This window comes from Sphaeramia orbicularis, chromosome 8 (assembly GCF_902148855.1).
Source record: "Sphaeramia orbicularis chromosome 8, fSphaOr1.1, whole genome shotgun sequence".
NCBI classification, from domain to species: Eukaryota; Metazoa; Chordata; class Actinopteri; order Kurtiformes; family Apogonidae; genus Sphaeramia; species Sphaeramia orbicularis.
This window is the reverse complement of record NC_043964.1, coordinates 37,292,671-37,317,238: the sequence shown is the minus strand read 5'-3', so window position 1 is coordinate 37,317,238 and position 24,568 is coordinate 37,292,671. Positions and strand designations below refer to the sequence as shown.

The 24,568-nt window shown below is 36.1% G+C and overlaps 1 protein-coding gene across 1 annotated transcript in view; it reads right to left on the bottom strand.

Annotated features, from left to right (window-relative positions):
* Positions 1–24,568, bottom strand: part of cacna1ha (calcium channel, voltage-dependent, T type, alpha 1H subunit a) — a 351,881-nt gene that overhangs the window by 144,427 nt on the left and 182,886 nt on the right. The window contains exons 2-4 of the mRNA XM_030141355.1: positions 23,085–23,196; positions 18,457–18,590; positions 12,479–12,576 (exon numbers count right to left, since the gene is read on the bottom strand). Of these exons, the coding sequence (XP_029997215.1) occupies positions 12,479–12,576; positions 18,457–18,590; positions 23,085–23,196 (344 nt within the window). The remainder of the gene's footprint in view (positions 1–12,478; positions 12,577–18,456; positions 18,591–23,084; positions 23,197–24,568) is intronic.

The window sequence follows — 24,568 nt, the reverse complement described above, 5'->3', positions numbered from 1 at the left end:
ATCTTCAGAACTCGTTTATTGCAAGAAATATGAAAGAATTTTGTATTATGCCCATAAATTTAAGCAAAAATGTTAAAAAGCCAATATGTAGCATAGTTCAGAAAGTTGACCTGATTGAGCAAAATTAATGTGATTTTTGGATTCAGCACACCAAAATTATCCCAAATCAGCTCAAAAAACTTAAACAATAAATTTGTTGTTGACCACTGTTATGGCTTACAAAGAATGAAAACCCCAAATTCAGTGTCTCAAAAATTAGAATATTGCATAAAATCAATAAAAAAATGATATTTTAAGCAGAAATGTCAGGCTTCTGAAAAGTATGTTCATTTCTATGAACTCAAGACTTGGTTGGGCCTACTTTTGCATAAATTACTGCTTCAATGTGTGATGTCATGGAGGTGATCAGCTTGTGGTACTGCTCAGGTGGAATGGAAGCCCAGGTTGTTTTGATAGTGTCCTTCAGGTCATCTGCATTTGTTGGATCTGGTGTCTTTCATCTTCCTCTTGACAATACCCCATAGATTTTTTATGGGGTTCAGGTCAGCCGAGTTTTCTGGCCAATCAAGCACAGTAACACCATGGTCATTGAACCAGCTTTTGGTACCTTTGGCAGTGTGGGCAGGTGCCAAGTCCTGCAGGAAAATGAAATCAGTATCTCTATAAAGTTTGTCAGCAGAAGGAAGCAGGAAGTGTTCTAAAATGTCCTGGTTGATGGGTGTGTTGACTGTGGACTTCAGAAAACACAGTGGACCAACACCAGCAGATGCCATGGGAGACCAAATCCGACCAGAGCCAACAATGCAGATGACCTGAAGGCCGTTATCAAACCAACCTGGGCTTCCATTCCACCTGAGCAGTACCACAGGCTGATCACCTCCATGACATGATGCTTTGATGCAGTAATTCATGTAAAAGTAGAACCAATCAAGTCTTGAGTACATAGAAATGATCATACTTTTCAGAAGCCTGACATTTCTGTTTAAAATATCCTTTTTTTAAAATGATTTTATGCAATATTTTAATTTTCTGAGACACTGAATTTTGGGTTTTCATTATCTGTAAAACATAATCATCAAAATTTCAAGAAACAAGGCTGAAATATGTCACTCTGTGTCTAATGAGTCTATATAATATATGGGTTTGACTTTCTGAAATGAGTGACAAAAAATGTTGAACTTTTTCATGATATTCTAATTTTTTGAGATGTATAGGGTGACCCAAAAAAACGGGAATTTTTGAAGTGCGTATTGGCAGACATGAGCAAGTGGCATCATTGCGAGACAGTGACCTTGAGCAAGTAAACACACCCCCATTTTAGTAACCATTGGCGGCTGTGCGAGAATTGTTCGGTAACCGTGTGATCTCAAGATTCGGTAACGTTCCCTGGCCCCCTAGATCGCCAGATTTGTCCATTTGTGATTTTTTCTTGTGGGGCTATCTCAAGAGTAAAGTGTACATGACTCGACCAAGAACTCTCGAAGAGTTAAAACAGAGAATTCAGGATGAAATTCGCAGTATCCCAGCTGAAATGTTGCAGCGGTCAATGAGGAATCTCAACAGCAGATTTCAAGAATGCATTCGTACAGGAGGACACCATCTACAGGAAGTAATTTTTAAAAAATGAAAATTCCATCATTGTTTCTTAAATGGCATGTTTTAAGGTTTCAATTACCATGAATAAAATATTTTTCTTCCATTACTCTTGGTTTTATTGGATTGTTAAAAAGTTCCCGTTTTTTTGTGTCACCCTGTACCTGTATGCTACAAATTGTTAGAATTTTTGTTATTGCCAAAGAACGACTGACAGAGGAAACAATACAATTAACTCAGAAGACCTGTGGAGACAATATAAATATAGACACTGTCTGCTAATGTAGTGGATTCTGCTGCTGTCGTTTATCCTGTATTAGCCAGAAGGCTGCTGTCCATGACATATTATTTTTACACAAAGGCACAGCAGGAAAATCTCCTGAGACGGATTTAGTCTTCAGTCTTCACAATGAATTTGAGCATACTTTAATTTATCATCATTCAATCCTGCCATTCAACCATTCACTCCAGTGACTGTTCACAGTTCATCTGCAGATCTAAGGTCACTTATGCTACAAAGTGTGTGTTTTTATAGTTGGATATAGTATTGTTTTCTGGTGGTCAGTCAAAGGTCACTGTGTTTTATGTTCTGAATGAAATCTCCAACTTTTAACAATACAAACATGAACTTTATGTCAACACACTGTTCTTGTTTGCTGATAAAAAAAACACTATAGACCAATAGAGAGTAGTGTGCAAAGGGTAAAATGCTATCATATTTTATATTCCATGTGCATCTCTGAGGTTGACAGCAATACACTGGAGACAAAAAACAACACATGAATAACAGTTCATGTGCATAAAGCGAATAAAAGCGCACACATGCACAAACTGAGTAAACAGATTGCCATTATAGTGGGGCAATAAAAGGCCCAGTGCAAACACAAACAGTTCACAGCACTGAATGTCCCCTAAAGAGAATGCTAATAATTTCTTCAAGCACCATTTTGGATGCGAGATTGGGCAATATGGTGTATTTCATTGCTAAGAGCATTACAGAGGAGGGTGGAAAATATCAAGAGATTGAAAATTGCACTGACACTGTTCATATTCAGAGCTGCAATGTGCTCCTATAAGGTAGGTCTGATTAAACTAATTCAATCAAATGACGCGCAAATAGCAGACTCTATTAGAGCAATTGGAATGGAAAGGAGCTATCTATAGAGAAAAAAAAAAACAAAGCACTGGAATTAATGGTTTCCTGAGGCCTGAATTTCAGCAAAACTGATTTATTCTCATATTATCATGAAACAAATGCAACTTTATCCATAAGGAGGCCATAAGGGTAATAATCTTAACCTTTAAGATAATCAAAAATATTTTACCTTTCACTGTCACTTTACTGTCTGTAGCATTGGTTTAATAATCAGCCACGTTTCATACTGATGTTCTTATCAAGATTTATTTTAACTCGACACCAGACAAACTCCAACGTAAAAATCCTAAAAACACAGTGACAACGTTAGCACCATAAACCGAACGCAGAGTCCCCTTTTTTCTTCAAACAAAGACTCCGTAACTGCTCTGCATCTCTTCGCGCGCTCTTCCCAGAATCCTCTTGTCATGACCCTTTTATGACCTTTACCTAACAAACTCTTAAATAAAATGGAAATTCTTTTTTAAAAGGTACATGAGGCAATATCTCATTTTTAAAGCACAAACTACAAGTCATTTTTACACAAAATAAAGTCATGAATTTAACACGTAATACTCTGTTAATATATAACACTGTACTCTCTAATGACCACACTGTCTCTCAGACAGTTACACTGTCTAATCCTGGACAGGTAGACTTAATAGTAATTACACTCACATTTATGCATTTGGCAGATACTTTTTTCCAAAGTGACATTATTACAGAACATACAGTATGCAGCGAGTATGATAAAAAAAATATATTAGCTCTTTTTATATATTTATTGGGGTATTTTGTGATAAAGAGGTTATGTAGTTAATAGATATTTCAAATTCCTGGGGCGATTCACATACCAGAACACAATGGCAACCAAATCCACCTACGAATCAACCCTATGTATCCACAAACTGTATCACTGACTGAATAAAGTATAAAGCTCATTGTTTACGCACATTTGTATTATGGTATCATGAGGTTTTTAACCCTAACTCATAGAAGATCAAAATAACACTGTGTCTTATAATCTTCACCTTCTGCATCGGCTGATAGTTTACATTAGAGCTCTGTTAGCTCAGCTCTGTTTTTAGACAGACCACAGCTAGCTTGGCCAGACATCCGTTTCTCTCAATGAGAAATCCATCTGGACTTGCGGGGCTTGAATCCAAATATGAAGTAAGGCTGAGTGATTTTAGTGGTTCTGCGATATATATCCATGTTTTGCAGGAAGCGCCATTAGGTCAGCCAGCCGCTAGCGTCACTGTAGAGCATTTCTAGCGAATTACCTGTCTAGATACTCTCTTTATACAGACGCCGATGTCTTTCTCGTCCTGTTTACGCAGTCAGAGCTAACAAATTCAGGCGAATGGCGGCGAATATTGACCCTTTGCGCCGACGTCACAGTTATCACGTGACTAGGGGTGCAGCGCCATGGTGGACGGCAAAAGCAACACAACAAACAAACGAATGAGTGACGGATTATGGCTACCAGCTCTGAAAATAAAGTTTTGGAGTTGTCCTGTGAAGTGACTCACCTTACTAGATGGCACAAAGATCGCTAGCGATAGCAAGGCTAGCTACCGACCCATACTCTCTCCCTCTTGATGTGTTTAAGGATCTAGCAAAATCCTCCAGTCTACTGGAGTTTAAAGCACACAATCTGTACCATTGTGTTCTAAATGGAGTGTCCCCATACACAGGTGCTGATCTAAAAGTATACAAAAGTCTGGATGATACCAGTTCTTAGTCTCAGGTTAGATTACCAAGTCACTGTACTGCACTCACGATGGAGGAATGTATCTCGTAATGGTAAAGGAAAGATACAGCTAATGCTAGCTAGCTAGCTGTGTATGTTTTTAACACGTTTCCCCAGCATGCCATCAAAACTCAAATAGACTGGAACCAAAAGCAGCTCTAATGAACTAACATTATGTAATAATGTTAGTGGTTGTCATAAGTAGCCTACAGTATTAGCTCTGTTGTTGAAGTGTCTGCCTTTCTACTGTCTACACACAGTCATATGTACATTTCCACCACTAGAACATATGGAACAGCATAAGGACAGTAACAGTATTTCATAGAACATAGTGTAGCTGGTAAAAAAGGCAGCCACTACAACAACAGAGCTAATATTGAAGACTACTTATGACAGCCACTGGAACAGAGTGGCTCTTAGTAGTTAGCCCAGTCTACCACCTAGCTAGCATTTGGTGGAGCTAATATGCTATGGACACAAACAGAGCCTGCTCTATCTGTAGATCCAGGCTCTGTCTGGAACCCAGCTGAAACCATGGATGGAACTGTTGTGTGCGACCACTGTATGTGTAAAGCAGGGTTAAAAAACAAACAAAAACGAGAACGTAGGGCTGTGCAATTAATTGAAATTAAATTAAGATTCCGATTATTACACTCAACGATTATAAAAATTATGTAATCGAGAAAAAGCAATTATTAATTTTGAGTTGTTTTAATTCACATGCACGCAAGCTACCATGAGCTGCTCCACCCTGCCCCCCTCTAAGCTCCAGCTGCCAGCTAGCCGGCAGGTCCATCCCACCAGGACAGTTGTACCTAGCGGTCTTGAAAAATGGCAGGAGAATCACAGCAGAAGTGCTTGGTAAACAAAAAAGGCAAGTCCAATTCAATTGTATGGAATCACTTTGGGTTTGATGAAGAAGACAAAGAGCAAAAACACATCTCGTGCAAAAAGTGTTTTGTAGTTGTGTCCGCACCGACCGCTAACACAACAAACCTTTGTAACCATCTAAAGTTTAACCACTGCCACCTTTATGATAATCTTATGAAAAACCAAAACACACACACACAAAAAAAAAAAAACAACTCCGTCTACAACTTGGTCCGCAATGCAATCTTCAATCTCCGAATCTCTTTACGCTGCAACTTCCTACTCATCAACATCGGAGAGAAAAGTTAACAGAATCCATTGCCCATTACCTGGTTAAAGGTATGTGCGCCATTAACACCAGTGACAACTCAGGCTTCAGACAAATGGTGAAAACACTGGACAAACGCTATGTTTTGCCTTCAAGACATCATTTTACACGAGCTGCTACAACATTGAACATACTTGAATTTATAATTTGCACTTTACGCAAGGTTTTTTTTTTTTATTGCTACAGTTCTATGGCAAGTCTATAGCAGTTTAATTCCAGTGCACTATTTGTTTACAAAAGGAAACAGACTTGAATTTACAGTATACTTATTTGCTGTCAAAGATTTTTTTTGTTTCGTACAAAAGTGAACATACTTTGTTTTAGTGTTTAAAAGCTTTATTTATGTTTAAAGAGTATATTTTACTTTGTTTTGCAAGGAAAAAAAAAAATCAACGTTAAGGTTAACAAATAATCATTTTTAATAATTGTGATTTCAATTATTGCTAAAATAATCGTGATTATTGTTTTTTTCTATAAACGAGCAGCCCTACGAGAACGTTCAGATCAAATTCTATACTAGCCGGTTTGCTGTCCGGTGTGCAGTCCAGCACTTCCGCCGTCCGTCATGGCGCTTGTTTGTGGCGCGAACAGAGCGTGACGTAACGTGCAAAGGGTCATTAAATCCAGCACCTTCATACTGAAAAGCAGATGTGTGGGAGCACTTCGGTTTTAAAAAGAAGGAAAATGACGCAGCGCCACAGCAAAATCATTGCTGCCACACCATACATTTCAGTACAAAAAAAAAAAAAATCACCATCACATTAGCGCATATGAATGTATGAATGTTTTTATTATTGTGTCTTGCATAAAGAACATGCCCAGCCCTTACATGAACTTAAAAGGCACCAAAAATACACCCCAAAAATCAAACACCAGACAATAGGCACAATAGATATGAACAAAACAAAATACAGACCTATTTAAACAAACACATCTGCTGCTTTTTCCAGGCTTTACAAACAAATAATGCTAACTTATATATATTAGAACTAAACAACTATTTCATCTTGTCATCATCAGTGCTCCAGAATATATCAGGATTTCAGATACACATATCATCAAACAAAGGGGCTCTCAGTTCATCATATAGAGGACAATACAAAAGAAAATGGGATTCATTTTCCTCTTCCCCCAAATCACACAGTCCACAAAGTCTGTTTTCTTCTGGGGTTTGGGTGAATCTCCCAGTTTCTAAGGCCAAGGGAAAGATTCCCGTTCGCAACTGAGCAATTAGGGACCTTTGGTTCCTGGTCAAATTTGCACTGACTTAAAATTCTGTTTTATATGTGTTTTTTTAGTTGAATGTATGTCCACATAAATGAGCGGTAAGTTTCACTTTGACTCCCAAAGGCGCCATGGTCCGCATCACCCTGTGCCCCATAGACTGAACCGCACACATGCAACGCCCCCCCCCCCCCCCCCCCCCGACACACACACACACCCCGGCCAAGCAGCGCACTCGTGTACCCCCACCCACCAGATTACATATGCCACACCAACAGTTCAATTCCACAGGAAACACTGTGTCACTTTTGTTCACTTGTGATACTGCACTTTTCAAAGGCTTGTAAATCACAGTTTGCACTGTTTCAATAAATCAAACTACTTCTTCTCCTCACATCTTTGATTCATTTTGTCCAGCATTTGCAAGCTGTAGATTCTCTGTCCAGTCAGAGACATTGTGTAATTGATCGATGCTTTCAGTTTTCAGTTCAATTAATTCAATCCAAGTCAATGGAACACTCACAAGATGTCACCAAAATCCCTGTCCCTTTAAAATCTTTCAGAAAATTCTAAAAGTGTATTAAATCATATCGAATTGTGTCCTTGGCCGAATATTGTGATGTATATCATATTGTGAGCTGAATATCGTGTATTGTATCGTGAGATTAGTGTATCGCTACAGCCCTAATATGAAGGCAGTACTAATGCTTTTGTCAGAGAAACTTAAGAACATAGGGTGTATTATTTTATTTCAGAATCAAATAAACAACCAACAACAGTTGTAAAGAGGTTTGTGGACTTAGAACTGACTTTGACTCATGACAAAAAGAAGTTAGTGTGTATGGCGCATTGCGAAACACTCACCCCCCAGACTTGTGATTGGTCCAGTATAAAATAGATTGAAGATATTTCAAAACGACTTTCCCAATTGCAGACAGTTTTACCAAAATTGAATACACTGAGAAAACCGGATGTCTGGCCAGGCTAGAAAACCACCACAGTAAAACTATAAATCATTGTTTTCTGTACGGTTTGTGTTGTCAATAGCTGCAATAAAGTTGTAAACCTGTTGGGAATTGTCCAAACGAGGTCAGAACTGTCACAGTTTATTTTGAACCATGGATCAACAAATGGTCAACTTTGCAAAGATAATAACGTCTCATAATAATAATAATAATAATAATAATAATAATAATTCATAAGCCTCATAATCAAACTCACACATATAGAAGAAATGCTGTGATTTCATCATAAAACTCAATTTTTTTCATTTAGAGCTGTGTCCAGTGGTGAAAACAACAGTGCTTCTAGCTTTTATCACTTTGTCACTTTTTTAAAACTCTAAAAGTAATTTCTTAGTGGTTCTCAAAGACCCCATGGCACTAGTTAATCCATAAACATCCAAACAACCACTGGCAACCAATAGCATCTACTGATATAAAATTTTTAATACCTGTTGATCCACTGATCCTATCAATACATGTAAATAGCTGGTGTAAAATACAGTTTGTCATCTTTTCATGGTCATCAGATATGACCCATTTGGACCTACAGAGGCTCCATAGTTACCATGGAAACACTGTCATCTTCTACAACATTGATTCACCACTAAAACCCAAGGAGTTGGATCAATGACAAATGATGTAAATACTTGTTTTTGCAATCATTTATTGATATCGTTGATGAAAAACGCACTTTTTCTTCCATTTTCTCTGTTTTAATATAATAACATTGAATTTACTGTGAGTTTTCATGAATATCTAAACCAAATATAGGAAATTAAATATAAGAAAATACATGATTAACAGTGAAAAATGCAAAAATGAGGATAATATGATAATAAATGGTGATAAATCACTTAAGAAAGGTTGAATCGAGAGAAAAATTCATTTACGAACTGACACAAAAGTAGCACTGGGTCTTTATGGGTTAAGGGAGACTGGCAAAGTGACTCACTACTCCCTCTAGTGGTCACATAAATATGTTCAGTTCATTTCTCTACAACCCAGTACATAAGTGTCTTTGGCACAACTTCAGTTCTTTATTCTCATAATTCTAATTATACTCTTACATTATCTTTTTATATTTGAAAGTACAAACAGTACAAATATCCACTTTAAAACATATAAAACCCCACTCCTCCAGATAAGGCTCTTTGAAAATTTCACATTTACATCTACTACATGCATATGTTTATGTCTGTAGAAGAAAGGGATAAAGGTATGCAACACGGGTGTTTCATGTACACATGCAGTGAGCCAGACAGTTGGCAGAGGATTAACAGAAGCCACCATCAAGCACTGGTCGTGCAAACATAAAATAAACTGTTCTCTTCACCGTACCCAGGCTACATCACAAAAACACATTAAACGTCTGGGTAATAATGGTTTTTTCATAGCTACTTAGGAACAGAGACATACAGAAAGACCAAGTAATAGCATAATGGTTCTAAAAACAGAGACATTAAATAGGGAAAACTTTAGTATGGTTGATCAAACACTTCATCTATGATCTCATTTCAGATTTAACCCTTTATCCGACAAGTTTTGGTAATTTCCGCAAACATTAAATATGGGGCCAATCCTGTGCCTCGGTGAGGTCAAGAAGCACGTTGGTTTTTATATCATTATACAGTGATTCAGGGAGATTTTATAGAAATTTTGAAGCTTTAAATAGTGAATATGAGCGATTTTTGTCAGTTTAAGACCTTATGTTTATGCTCCAGTCCATCCCTCTTTCATTAGAAGAGAGCAAACTCAATCCTATCAGATGTAATAACCTAATCACACTCTCTGCTTAGGTTGATCAGCATGACAGCAGTGTGTGTGTGTGTGTGTGTGTGTGTGTGTGTGTCCATACACTAAGTATGAAGAGTATACAGTATAAGCTAGGAGTGTTACCAGTTAGCAAGCCAATGTTACTTGTGTCCTTCACAGTTACAGTATCCTTTATCCCTTTATTGGGCAAGTGACTATTTTTGGTAATTTCCGCAAACATTGAATATGGGCAAATCCTGTGCCTCAGTGAGATCAAGAAGCATGTTGGTTTTTATAACTATACAGTGATTCAAAGAGATCTTACACAAAAATATGAGTGATTTTTTAAAACAGTTGTTTTATTGTATGTGTTTACTTTTTAGCAAGTGCTGCTTGGATGTTTTATGGCAAGAGGAGGGAGACTGTTGTCATGCCAACCGACGAGGAGCTTGATGACTAGGGCTGGGTATCATGGCCAATTTCCTTAATCGATTTGATTTGGATTCATAAGTTTCTGAATCAATTAATCACGATTCGATTTGATTTCGATTCGATTCAGTATTAGTTGATTGATTCAGATTCATTTAGTGAAACCAAAGTACAATTTTGATAACCTGATTATTTGACTACCACAGCCATGCAACACAAAATCAATATTGATATTAGAAAGGAAATAAATATGACATTTCAGCAGTGAATAGCTGGATCTGCTCTTAAATAACGAACACAAACATTCAAGAGAAGGGAGACTGTTGTCACAGCAACCGATGAGGAGCAAGATGACAATGTCTGATAACACACTAAGGTTGAAATTTGGTATTTCAGAGTATTTCATTGAATGCCCTATAAAGAGTTAAGAAACAAAAACAAGGAAAAGATAGAGCGACACAGCTGGTGTTGAGCATCCTCTCAGTGACTTTTGTTGTGTACTAGTGGGAATATGAGTAAGGGGCCTTCAGGGTTTGTTTGCGACTGTCAATATCTGCACTGACCTTGAATTTTCAGCTTTCATGTATTTTGTTATGTCGCAAAACTTGTCGCAGAAACCTTTACCTCACCTCATCCAGGGATTACTAATCATAATTATATTAGTCACATTTTCAGTCCTCACAGAGGTAGGACAACAAATGTGAACTTGTCACAGTGTGTGAGACTGTTTGCGGCGATAGCTTGAGAGAAACAGACAACCTGCCACGCTTTATGATTGTTTTTGGACTATCTGCAAAGCCCGAAGCAGACACACAAACAAAATGAAACACACACTCTCCTGCAAATGTGCATCGTCATTATTTACATGGGAAAATCTTTGGACAACCTCTGTCACATGGTAATGACTGGGTTATGCAGGGACGGTACGGTCATCAGTCAAATGCACACACACACACACATACACACACTGAACACACACTCATACCCTTCCGCCTTGCTATAACATTTGTAACCCTGACAGTATATTTTTGTGCCCCTTGCAAGATAATAGTCGCGAGAGTTTGCAATATTTCAGTTAGTTTTACTATAAAATAAATCAGTTTACCCAAAAAGCTGTATAATCTGAAAGCAGAACAAAAAAAAACAAACAAAAAAATCGCTCCACTAGCGTGTTCAAAGAGGCACCTATAGAACAAAATGGATAACGATACCAGCAGCCTGAGCCTGAAAAACAACTTGGCGGCGTGCCTAATGTATGCTGGTTAATAATGTTGTACGCTGTTATGACACCATTGTCTAGCGATCCCCTTTAGCTGTAGATTCATGGCCACCTCTGTCACAGAGCTTTTAGGAAAATGACAAACTATCTGCAAGTTTTCACTCAACACATACACAGTAGATCTTCTGCGTAGAGAAGATTAAAGCACACACTGAGCTTTTAGTCACTGGTCAATCTGTCATGAAGTGGACGATAAAATAATAGTCATAAAATGCATAGTTGTCTTTCACTCTGCTCTCTCTGATAAACTTGATGAAACAATACAACACTGGCTGATATTACGATGTACGTCTAATATGATCCTATTAGGTCAGTGTATCTTTTGGAAATTTGATTTTCTTTTCGGAAACAAAGGAAAAACTAGTGGTTAATTGATTTTAATTTTAAAATAGACAATTGAATTTGAAGACATTTTTCTTTTTCAGTGTCAAAACAGATAAACTAATTTAAATAAAACAATTGATTTTCATTTTCTCTTCCTATCCTAATGCCTAGGTCACAAAGATTCTTACAAATAATGGGTTTGTACGAATCTTCCAGTTCATACAAAATCTAGACATCGTAGACGTGCTCCCTCCACGAATATCAACAAACTCCAGATTTGGTACGAAATGGAAAATTCGTACAAACCCATTGTTTGTAAGCATCTTTGTGACCTAGGCATTAGGATCGGAAGAGAAAATGAAAATCAATTGTTTTTTTTGTTTTTTTTTATTTGGTTTATCTGTTTTGACACTGAAAAAGAAAAACGCCTTTCCTTGAAAATGACAACATCCGGTCTCAGAAAATGAAAAAAAAAAACAGCATTTTTTTGGTCCGTTTTTCCATTTCTGTCAGGTAATAACTTTCTTTTTTGTTATTAGAAAGAGATAATGAAAATCAATCCATAAAATTTGGTTTATCTGTTTTGACACTGATAAAGAAAAACACTTTGAAATTCAATTTTAATTCCTCTATTTTAAAACGAAAATCAGTTAACCACTAGTTTTTCTTTTGTTTCTGAAAAAAAAAAAAAAATCCAGTCACCAAAAGATACACTGACCCTACTATTTATTCAGATAAAAAAGACAGGACTTTACCCGAAATAGCAAAGGTTCAAGTATGGACTTACTTGGTACTCTATTGATCGCCCGCAGTGGTCTGAGCACTCGAACAGTACGGATGGCAGACAGACTGGCGTTATGGCCATCCAGAGAATACTCCATCACCCTGAGGACACAGTTGAGAAAATCAGAATCAGAATTATGTTTATTGACATGTAAGTAAACAGGGTTCACATTACTACGAATTTGCTTCAGGGCCTGGCCAAGTGAGTAACAGAGTGAGAAAGTGCTATACAACAATACTAATCATTCCATATCTGTTGCTTGCACTTGAAAACCCTTGGCCTGACTTATGAAAAGCTTCAAAATATAGACTCACTGATATGTTGATTTGCAATATGTAAAATGTTTGAAACTGTGAATTAATACTGGTATTAATTTGTGCAATAGATGTATAAAGGAATCTGAGATTTATCTAAAACAGTACATACAGTGATGAAGAATGACTGTAAATGAACCATAAGAGAAATAAGTCTAAGAAAAATAAATATACAGCGACAAATAATTTAAACTTTTTAGATACTTAGCATGTTTAATAGATCCTGTGAGTTGGCGTCATGTCTTTAATAGTGAATAAGAAATAAATGTGAGTGACAGAATTCAAGTGAGATAAGTGTAAGAAAGATTTGTCATATTGAGGTTTGATTACACTGGTCAACAACAAATTTATTGTTTAAGTTTTTTGAGCTGATTTAGGATAATTTTGGTGTGCTGAATCCAAAAATCACATTAATTTTGCTCAATCAGGTCAACTCTTTGAACTATGCTACATATTGGCTTTTTAACATTTTTGCTTACATTTATGGCCATTTTCACATCACATGATACAAAATTCTTTCATATTTCTTGCAGATTCAGAAGATTTTACTTTTGCCAATTTATGATTAATGTTTTTTTTAATATTACAGGTGAATGAAATGGCTTCGACTAGAAGATCTTGCAAAAATAAGCCTGAAGTATTCTGCTACATCTGCGGTGAATACACCATTGTACCTAACAGGAATCAAATCACAAGTTTCATAAAGTGTGCTTACCAATCTTATTTTGGTATTAAACTTGGTGACCAAGAAAAAGTTTGGGCGCCACACATGGTATGCAAGTCATGCACCGAGTATCTGCGTCAGTGGACCAAAGGCAAGAAGAGTTCTCTGAAGTTTAATAAATACATCCTGTTAGAAAATGTTTTTTTTTCTCTTAAAACCTATTTTGGGTGAGAACTATATAAAAAAAATCAACTGATAAAGTCACAAAAATGTAATCAATTTTGTGAGAAGATCAAATTTTTCAAAATCAAATTAGCAAAAAAACCTGACCTGATTGAGAAAAACAGATGTCATTTTTGGATTTAGCGGTGCAAAATGGTCCTAATTCAGTTGAAAAAACCTAGACAACTTGCAAAAAACATTTTTTTGTAACCCAGTGTTATGATTTATTTAAGATAAAACATGACAAGGAAGTGTAAAGGGTGTCATTATACAGATATTTTTATTTATCTATTTATTTACTTTAATTTTATTATATTTTTTGGCTGTAATTTGGTACCCCCTCCAGCAGCTGCTTGTGTCGCCTAGACCCAGAGCCGGCCGGACTCTAACATTGCATTATTAACATTTGTGTTAACATTAGGGTCATTTTCACAGGCTGGAGCTAAATATTGATCAAAGTTATTGTTGTTTAGTTCCATTTCTCTCACCCATTCCTCTATTCTATCGTGTCTCCACTGTCAAACTGCAATGAAGCTGAACCAGAAGTGGAGAATCCAGTGTTTGTTTTTCCAATTGATTCCAAATGATGGTTTACAGAGGCATTTTCATTCATCTCTCTTTTTTCTACCCATGCTGTGCTTTGTCACATCCGATTTGGGTCCGCATTGAGTGAGGTCCGAATACGCGAATACATGCAGATATCTGCGAGCGTGTACTACCAACGAATATTTCTTTATGTTTGTGTTAAAGCTTGAACGTTTAAAGGAGTAAGCGATGGTTACAGTGAAGAAAAGTGAGAATATAGACATTTTCTGCCTTTTTATCCTTGTCTCCATGTTGTTTGTGTTGATGTGCGTTACAATAAGCATCCGTGTGAAACAACAGCGGTGGAACCAATGTTTAGCGGAAGCTAAATTAACCTATAAAGACCCAAACATCCACTGGTGACCAAAACCATCTACTGATCTAAAATGTTTAATAATTTCTGATCCACTAAACCTATAAATATGTTGAGATAATTGGTGTAAAATGCAGTTTGTCATCTTTTCATGGTCATCAGATATGACCCATTTGGTGCCGTAGTGAGGTGGAAACACTGTCATCTTCTACAGCACTGATTCACCAGTAAAACCCATGGAGTTGGATCAATGACAGTGGATGGAGACACTTGTTTTACGCTCAGTTAATGATATATTTGCTGAAAAAGTCACTTTTTCTTCAGTTTTCTCTGTTTTGATTCAATATCCTTTGAATTTACTGTGAGTTTTCATGAATATATGATATTAAATATAAGAAAATACATGATTTACAGTGAAAAATGCAAAATACTGAGGATAATACTATAATAAATGGTGATAAATCACTAAAGAAAGGTTAAAGAGAGAAAAAAATAAAATAATGTGGGAACTGCCAAAAAAGTAGCACTGGGTCTTTATGAGTTAAGAAAACAAAGCTTTGATTCAGAAAAAATATATATATATTTTTTTTAATTGAATCGATTAATCGTTTCAGCTCTAATACAAAGCAACAACAACAATGAAACTGAGAACCCCAGTATTATTGCATCTACCTACATACTTACACATGACTTTGAATTCCACTGAGCCACCTGCTCTTTTCCTCTGTGGGGTCTATACAGCAGCACCCACACATTATAGATGTGACCATCAGTAGTTAAAGGGAGGACCCACTGGCTCTATGTTACATATGCTCCATGTGTGGGGTCAGATTGGATTGGCCCTTGGTGCACAGGAGAGGTTGAAAGGATGTCTGGCTTCATATATCACACTGCATCAGCACTCGACTACAGAGGAAGGATTTACTCCAATTACCTTTGCCTTTCTCTAAGATACCAGTTAAGTTTTAGGGCTGACAGGACGCTTTGATGTCTGTCGTGTGGGCTTCGACTAACGGGTGTGATCGACACCCAGCTGGGCTGCTGAGTTGGACTTTCAGAGCTTCTGTTCTCGCTGACGGACAGGTCTGCTGTGGTTGTGGTTAAGAAGGTAGACTACTAACACCGTCCAATTATTCAGCTTACCGTTGATCAGTTACACATAAACCCTTGGCACATTTTAACATTCACATTATTATTATACAGTCAGCTCTGGCTAGTCTTAATTAGTGTGTTTTTACATTATGCAAAGTTGACATCACTGTAAAGACTATTTAATTATTTGACTTGTCATGTGCCTTACATTTTTGTAATGCATTTTTGTTCCCTGACAAGGTTCACAGCTGTACTTAAAAAAAAAAAAAAAACATAAATAAATAAATAAATAAACTGTCCACTGCAAAAAAAAAAAAAAAAAAAAAAAAAGCATTCCATAAATTATGCTTTTCCCCTTCAAAGCTATTATTTAATGTAAAAAAAAACCAAAAAAAAACACACTTTTCTGGGTCTTATTTGTTTCCTCAGCCCTTTGTCATTGATACTTATGCTCTATGTTTAGAATTATGTTCTATTTTTTATTTATTTATTTATTTTACTTTTTTTTGTTCCTTGTTGCACTACACATATATCAAAACTGGCAATAAAAGCTGACTTTGACTTGACTTTTTTGTTTCCCAGTTGTCAACTGTGGTCTGCAGAGGGGAGAGGCAGATAAATGAAGGTGAAGCTCCCAATTAACTTAACTGTGTTCCTGTTCTATCCATCCTATCTATGCTCACATACTGTAAGTAGTGACTAATAGAATGAGAGTGGATGGATGGATGGATGGATGGATGGATGGATGGATGGATGGATGGACAGACAGATGCATGGATTTATGGACAGACAGGTAAATGGATGGATGGATGGATGGATGGATGAACAGATGGACTAATGGATGGATGGATGGATGGATGGACAGACGGACAGGTAAATGGATGGATGGATGGATGGATGGATGGATGGATGGATGGATGGATGGACGGACAGACTAATGGATGGATGGATGGACGAATGGACGGACTAATGGATGGATGGATGAACAAACGGATGGACTAATGGATGGATGGATGGATGGACAGATGGGTAAATGGATGGATGGATGGACGGACAGGTAAATGGATGGATGGATGGATGGATGAACGGACAGGTAAATGGATGGATGGATGGATGGATGGATGGATGGATGAACAGATGGACTAATGGATGGATGGATGGATGGACGAATGGATGGACTAATGGATGGATGGACTAATGGATGGATGGATGGATGGATGGACGGATGAACGGACGGACTAATGGATGGATGGATGGACGGACAGGTAAATGGATTGATGGATGGATGGATGGATGGATGGATGGATGGTAGGATGGATGGATGGATGGATGGATGGACAAATGGACGGACTAATGGATGGGTGGACAGACGGGTAAATGGATGGATGGATGGATGGATGGATGGATGGACGGACTAATGGATGGATGGATGGATGGATGGACGGACGAATGGACTAATGGATGGATGGATGGATGGATGGATGGATGGACGGACAGACTAATGGATGGATGGATGGATGGATGGATGGATGGACTAATGGATGGATGGATGGATGGACAGATGGACGAATGGACAGACTAATGGATGGATTGACGGAGGAACGGACGGACTAATGGATGGATGGATGGATGGATGGATGGATGGATGAACAGATGGACTAATGGATGGATGGATGGATGGATGGACAGACGGACAGGTAAATGGATGGATGGATGGATGGATGGATGGATGGATGGATGGATGGACGGACAGACTAATGGATGGATGGATGGACGAATGGACGGACTAATGGATGGATGGATGAACAAACGGATGGACTAATGGATGGATGGATGGATGGACAGATGGGTAAATGGATGGATGGACGGACAGGTAAATGGATGGATGGATGGATGAACGGACAGGTAAATGGATGGATGGATGGATGGATGAACAGATGGACTAATGGATGGATGGATGGATGGACGAATGGATGGACTAATGGATGGATGGACTAATGGATGGATGGATGGATGGATGGACGGATGGACGGACGGACTAATGGATGGATGGATGGATGGATGGATGGATGGATGGACGGACAGGTAAATGGATTGATGGATGGATGGATGGATGGATGGACGAATGGACGGACTAATGGATGGGTGGACAGACGGGTAAATGGATGGATGGATGGATGGATGGATGGATGGATGGATGGATGGACGGACTAATGGATGGATGGATGGATGGATGGACGGACGAATGGACTAATGGATGGATGGATGGATGGATGGATGGATGGATGGACGGACAGACTAATGGATGGATGGATGGATGGATGGACAGACGGACAGATGGATGCACCTCCTTCTCCAACCCTCCCCCACCCACCACTAACCCCTCTGATCCAAACACACACTTCTGGCCCAAAATGCTTTAGTTTGGTTTGTGTTTCATGGGGATGAACCCGTGGAGGGACAAAGTACAGCGACACCAGGGAGAAAACACAGCACATCTGTGTAAAGGGCACTTCTATTTTGGATTTGACAGGACACTGTGAGGACAAACACACAACCAGATCCCCAAACCCACCCATGGGCACAAATACATCCACCTGCATAATACATCTTTGTCATGTGCAAACTGTGAGCAGACACATTTGTGCCTCCTGTGGCCAGATGTGTATGTTTGAGACACCACCCTACTCTGAATCCACCTGCTACGTCTGAATGTAATGGTCAACTATAAGACAACTATAATCAGTGTGAAGAAAAGTGAGCAATTTCTGTTTGTGTGTGTGATACCTACCCCGCCATGACGATGACAAAGTCAAGCTGATTCCATTTGTCGCCGAGGTAACAATTGGGACCAAAAATTCCCAGGGCGACCATCTTGATGATCATTTCCACAGCGAAGAAAGCAAAGATACAGTCATCCAAAACCTGCAAACAAACACAACACACAAAATGTTGAACGCCAACAACAAGGACCGAGAACTGACTTTTTATCGACGAAATCGGTCAGATCCTTGTTCAGTTTCCTCATATTTAGACAGAAACAGAAAGTGTATCTATTAGTTAATTTGGTCCCAACAGGGAATAGCTGTGGCTTAGTGTGCTTATGGCTGTGTCTCATTTAATTAGACGTCTACCACTGCAAAGATTTGTGTTTGATTATAATGAGGAGATTTCTGAGCGCCAAGAAACAACTCTACATAACAGTAAGAGCATACGGAAACAAATGACACAAGTGAGACCGAATAAATTAAGTTTTAATTACTGGCATTTAAAGTTCATCTCCAATCATGTAAGACGTCATAAAAACACTCAGCGCTGACTAGTTAATTACCCCGCCCCCTGAACGGGAGGCAAGGGGTATTGTTTTTGGTTTGGTTTCTTTGTTTTTTCGTTAACAATTTAGCAGCAAGACTATTAAATTCATCAATTCGTACCAAATTGGGTTTATAGATTGCCACTGAGCCAGAATAGATGTCATTATATTTTCAGGAAGGTCGGTCAAAGTTCACATTTTTTATGATTTTTAACCCTTTCATGCATGAATTACTCTGGTCAACGACAAATTTATTGAGTTTTTTGAGCTGATTTAGGATAATTTTGGTGTGCTGAATCCAAAAATCACATTAATTTTGCTCAATCAGGTCAATTTTCTGAACTATGCTACATATTGGCTTACATTTATGGGCATTTTCACATCATATGACACAAAATTCTTTCATATTTCTTGCAATAAACAAGTTCTGAAGATTTTACTTTTGCCAATTTATGATTGATGTTTTTTTTTAATATTTCAGGTGAATGAAACGGCTTCGGCAAAAATAAGCCTGATGTATTCTGCTACATCTGTGGTGAATACACCATTGTACCTAACAGGAATCAAGTCACAAGTTTCATAAAGTCTGCATACCAATCTTATTTTGGTATTAATTATTATATTTTGTGAGAAGATCAAATTTTTCAAAATCAAATTAGCAAAAAAACCTGACCTGATTGAGGAAAACAGATGTCATTTTTGGATTTAGCGGTGCAAAATGGTCCTAATTCAGTTGAAAAAACCTAGAAAACTTGCAAAAAACATGTTTTTTTGTAACCCAGTGTTATTTACTTTGTTTACCTTTCATTATAAAACTTGAATACCAATGAAAATATTGTGAGAAAAAAAAAAAAAAAAAAATTTTAGTTCAGGTTCCACATATAGACCAATATGATCTAAAGTGGGTCAGACCAGAAAAATCCTATCATAGTAACCTATAAATAATGACATTTCCAAGTGTTTGTCTTTGTTATAGTGCAAAAAAGTCAAATTACATGAAAATGTTTCTATTTACAAACTATACCTTTAACAATAAATTATGTATAACCTGAACGATTATGAACAACCTGAAATGTCTCAAGAGAACCAAATGCAGTTTTAATATTTTGTTGTTTCTTAAATTTTTGTTAATTTTTGGGAACATTTTGTTTATATCATTATTTATTTTGTTGTTTATTTCTTTTCTTTCTGTTCATGTTCATCAAATTTTTGTCCATTTTCGATATCACTTATAGGTTATCATTATCATTATCATTATTATCATTATCATCATTTTACTGGCCCACATGATTGAAAAGAAAAATATGAATAACCTGAACAAATTTCTAAAGAAAAATTAGTACAATAATCTTTAGTACAATAGTACAGTTATTGTTATTAGTACAATTGTTATTAGTACAATTAGTACAATAATTTTACAATAATCTTTTGTGTATGTATAGATCCACTGTGATCTGTAAGTTGGAATAAACATTTATCAATGTTAAACTGAGGCAGAATATTGTTAAAACTACAATTATTTTTTAAGACATTTCAGGTTGTTCATGTTATTCACATTTTTAAAGAAACTTTGTAGATGTAAACACTTTCATAACGTAATTTTTACTTAAATTGTACTTTCTTCACTGTTTTACACTATTTTACTTGAGATCATATTGGGGTGAATGTGGCCCTTGAGCTAAAATTAGTTTGACACCCCTGCTGGAAAGGCTGCACACTAAGCTCCGAAATATAAATATGAGATGTACACGTCTTAAGCTCAAACTTCAGGTGAGCAAAGATAAACTTTCCACCTTCGGCAGATGAGTGTGAAAACCTCTTGACAGTGTGACTCACTGTGAAAGACGATGGAAAATAATGAGTATAAATAACTAGTAGTGTGGGCTTATCGCTTACAGTTCAACTTGTTGCTCTTCTAGTTGTTGCACATAAGCCTTAAATAGATGTCAATCAATCCCAGACATAAAACTAACCATCAGTTATTAGTCTTTTATTATAGGCTGTAATGACACTGCTTTTGTACCATTCATGAAAAGCAAAAAGAAACAAACAGATAATTTATGGTTAATTTTCAAAAAATAACACGACTCAGTGTCCAAATGGTATTGTACGTTTATTAATCAGTCTGTGCTTCGTCTACATAGAGATCAATGTAAAGGACTGTTATCAGGGATGGAGAAAATAGAGCCAGTCAACAGGATGGAGATGAAATGGAGTTAAAAACATTAACAAACAACTGGTTCCGAACCCTTAAAAAACTACAGCAATTTCTGTAAAGACTTCTGTATATTTAATTATTCTGAAGTGATTATCACTTTATTATTATTATTGTTTCAGTGAAAAGTTGTTTTCCTGTATTTAATTTAGAGATAATGGAGATGTTTATGATAGCTCTGAGTAAATTCAAACATAATTCTATCTGATCAGAGAAAGAAAGAAAGAAAGAAAGAAAGAAAGAAAGAAAGAAAGACAAAGAAAGGGAGAGAGAGAGAAAGACAGAAAAAAAGACAAAAAGAAAGAAAGAAAGAAAGAAAGAAAGAAAGAAAGAAAGAAAGAAAGAAAGAAAGAAAGAAAGAAAGAAGAAAGACAAAGAAAGGGAGAGAGAAAGACAGACAGAAAAAAAGACAAAGACTGAAAGAAAGAAAGAAAGAAAGAAAGAAAGAAAGAAAGAAAGAAAGAAAGAAAGACAAAGAAAGAGACAGACAGAAAAAAAGACAAAAAGAAAGAAAGAAAGAACGAGAGAGAAAAAGAAAAAAGGAAGAAAGACAAAGAAAGAGAGAGAGAGAAAGACAGACAGGAAAAAAAGACAAAAAGAAAGACAGAAAGAAAGAAAGACAGACAGACAGACAGACAGACAGACAGACAGACAGAAAGAAAGAAAGAAAGAAAGAAAGAAAGAAAGAAAGAAAGAAAGAAAGAAAGAAAGAAAGAAAGAGAAAATCAGACAGACAGAAAGCAAGAAAGAAAAAGAAAAACAAAGAAAGACAGACAGACTGACAGAAAGAAAGAAAGACAGACAGACAGACAGAAAGAAAGAAAGAAAGAAAGAAAGAAAGAGAAAATCAGACAGACAGAAAGCAAGAAAGAAAAAGAAAAACAGAAAGAAAGACTGACAGACAGAAAGAAAGAAAGAAAGAAAGAAAGAAAGAAAGAAAGAAAGAAAGACAGACAGACAGACAGACAGACAGAAAGAAAGAAAGAAAGAAAGAAAGAAAGAAAGAAAGAAAGAAAGAGAAAATCAGACAGACAGAAAGCAAGAAAGAAAAAGAAAAACAAAGAAAGACAGACAGACTGACAGAAAGAAAGAAAGAAAGACAGACAGAAAGAAAGAGAAAATCAGACAGACAGAAAGCAAGAAAGAAAAAGAAAAACAGAAAGAAAGACTGACAGACAGACTGACAGACAGAAAGAAAGAAAGAAAGAAAGAAAGAAAGAAAGAAAGAAAGACAGACAGACAGACAGACAGACAGACAGACAGAAAGAAAGAAAGAAAGAGAAAAACAAAGAAAGACAGACAGACTGACAGAAAGAAAGAAAGAAAGAAAGACAGAAAGAAAGAAAGAAAGAAAGAAAGAAAGAAAGAAAGAAAGAAAGAAAGAAAGAAAGAGAAAATCAGACAGACAGAAAGCAAGAAAGAAAAAGAAAAACAAAGAAAGACAGACAGACTGACAGAAAGAAAGACAGACAGACAGACAGACAGAAAGAAAGAAAGAAAGAAAGAAAGAAAGAAAGAAAGAAAGAAAGAAAGAAAGAAAGAAAGAAAGAAAGAAAGAAAGAAAGAAAGAGAAAATCAGACAGACAGAAAGCAAGAAAGAAAAAGAAAAACAGAAAGAAAGACAGACAGACTGACGGAAAGAAAGAAAGAAAGAAAGAAAGAAAGAAAGAAAGACTGACATTTTACCTGAATTATTCATATTTATTGATAAGATAATTGATTGGAAACTGGTTAAACATTTTCTATCAGCAGATGCTCTTGTTTGTTGTTGTTTTTTTAGGTCTTTGTTAAAATAAGCATAAGAGTATAATACTGTAATCTTCTACCTTGAAGCTTTAACATAATATTAGATATTCTATGGTGTGGGTCCACAGGTGTGGGGGTGACTAACCTGCAGGATGCGGCACCACTCAGACTGACAGGTGACGTCTTCGCAGGGCTGGAACATCCCCAGGGTGACGCAGTTGAGGAGGATCACCAGCATGGACACATGCTCGAACCACGTACAAGAGGAAGTTAAGGCCAAAACACAAGATGTAATCTGAGGCAACACATTACACTGGAGATCCAATACACTCACAGCAAAACAAAGGACAGAAATAAGAACAATGATGGTTCCAGTTTGTGGTAAAACACTGTTCATGTTGCATCATCAAGGCTGCTCTAACACAAACACATAATGAGCCCCAAGTCATGCACTATAGGGACAAAAGTATTGGGACATGTTGAATTCAGGTGTTTCTTTTCTGAGCTACAAAACAATAATGACAAATACGACCAATATATTGATTATTAATATTGTTTATAAACTAAACCAAAATAATAATGACAAATATGACAAATATATTGATTATTAATATTGATGTTTATAAACTAAACCAAAATGACAAATATATTGATTATTAATATTGATGTTTATAAACTGAACCAAAAATAATAATGACAAATACGACCAATATATTGAATATTAATATTGTTTATAAACTAAACCGAAATAATAATGAAAAATACAACCAACATATTGATTATTAATATTGATGTTTATAAACTAAACCGAAATAATAATGAAAAATACAACCAATATATTGATTATAAATATTGATGTTTATAAACTAAACCAAAATAATAATGACAAATACGACCAATATATTGATTATTAATATTGATGTTTATAAACTAAACCAAAAATAATAATGACAAATACAACCAATATATTGATTATTAATATTGATGTTTATAAACTAAACCAAAATGACAAATATATTGATTATTAATATTGATGTTTATAAACTAAACCAAAAATAATAATGACAAATACGACCAATATATTGATTATTAATATTGATGTTTATAAACTAAACCAAAATGACAAATATATTGATTATTAATATTGATGTTTATAAACTAAACCAAAATGACAAATATATTGATCATTAATATTGATGTTTATAAACTAAAGCAAAACAATAATGACAAATATGACCAATATATTGATTATTAATATTGGTGTTTATAAACTAAACCAAAATAATAATGACAAATACAACAAATATATTGATTATTAATATTGATGTTTATAAACTAAACCAAAATAATAATGACAAACACAACCAATATGTTGATTATTAATACTGTTTATAAGCTAAACCAAAATAATAATTACAAATACGCCAAATATATTGATTATTAATATTGATGTTTATAAACTAAACCAAAACAATAATGACAAATATGACCAATATATTGATTATTAATATTGATGTTTATAAACTAAACCAAAATAATGACAAATACGACAAATATATTGATTATTAATATCGATGTTTATAAACTAAACCAAAATAATAATGACAGATATGACAAATATATTGATTA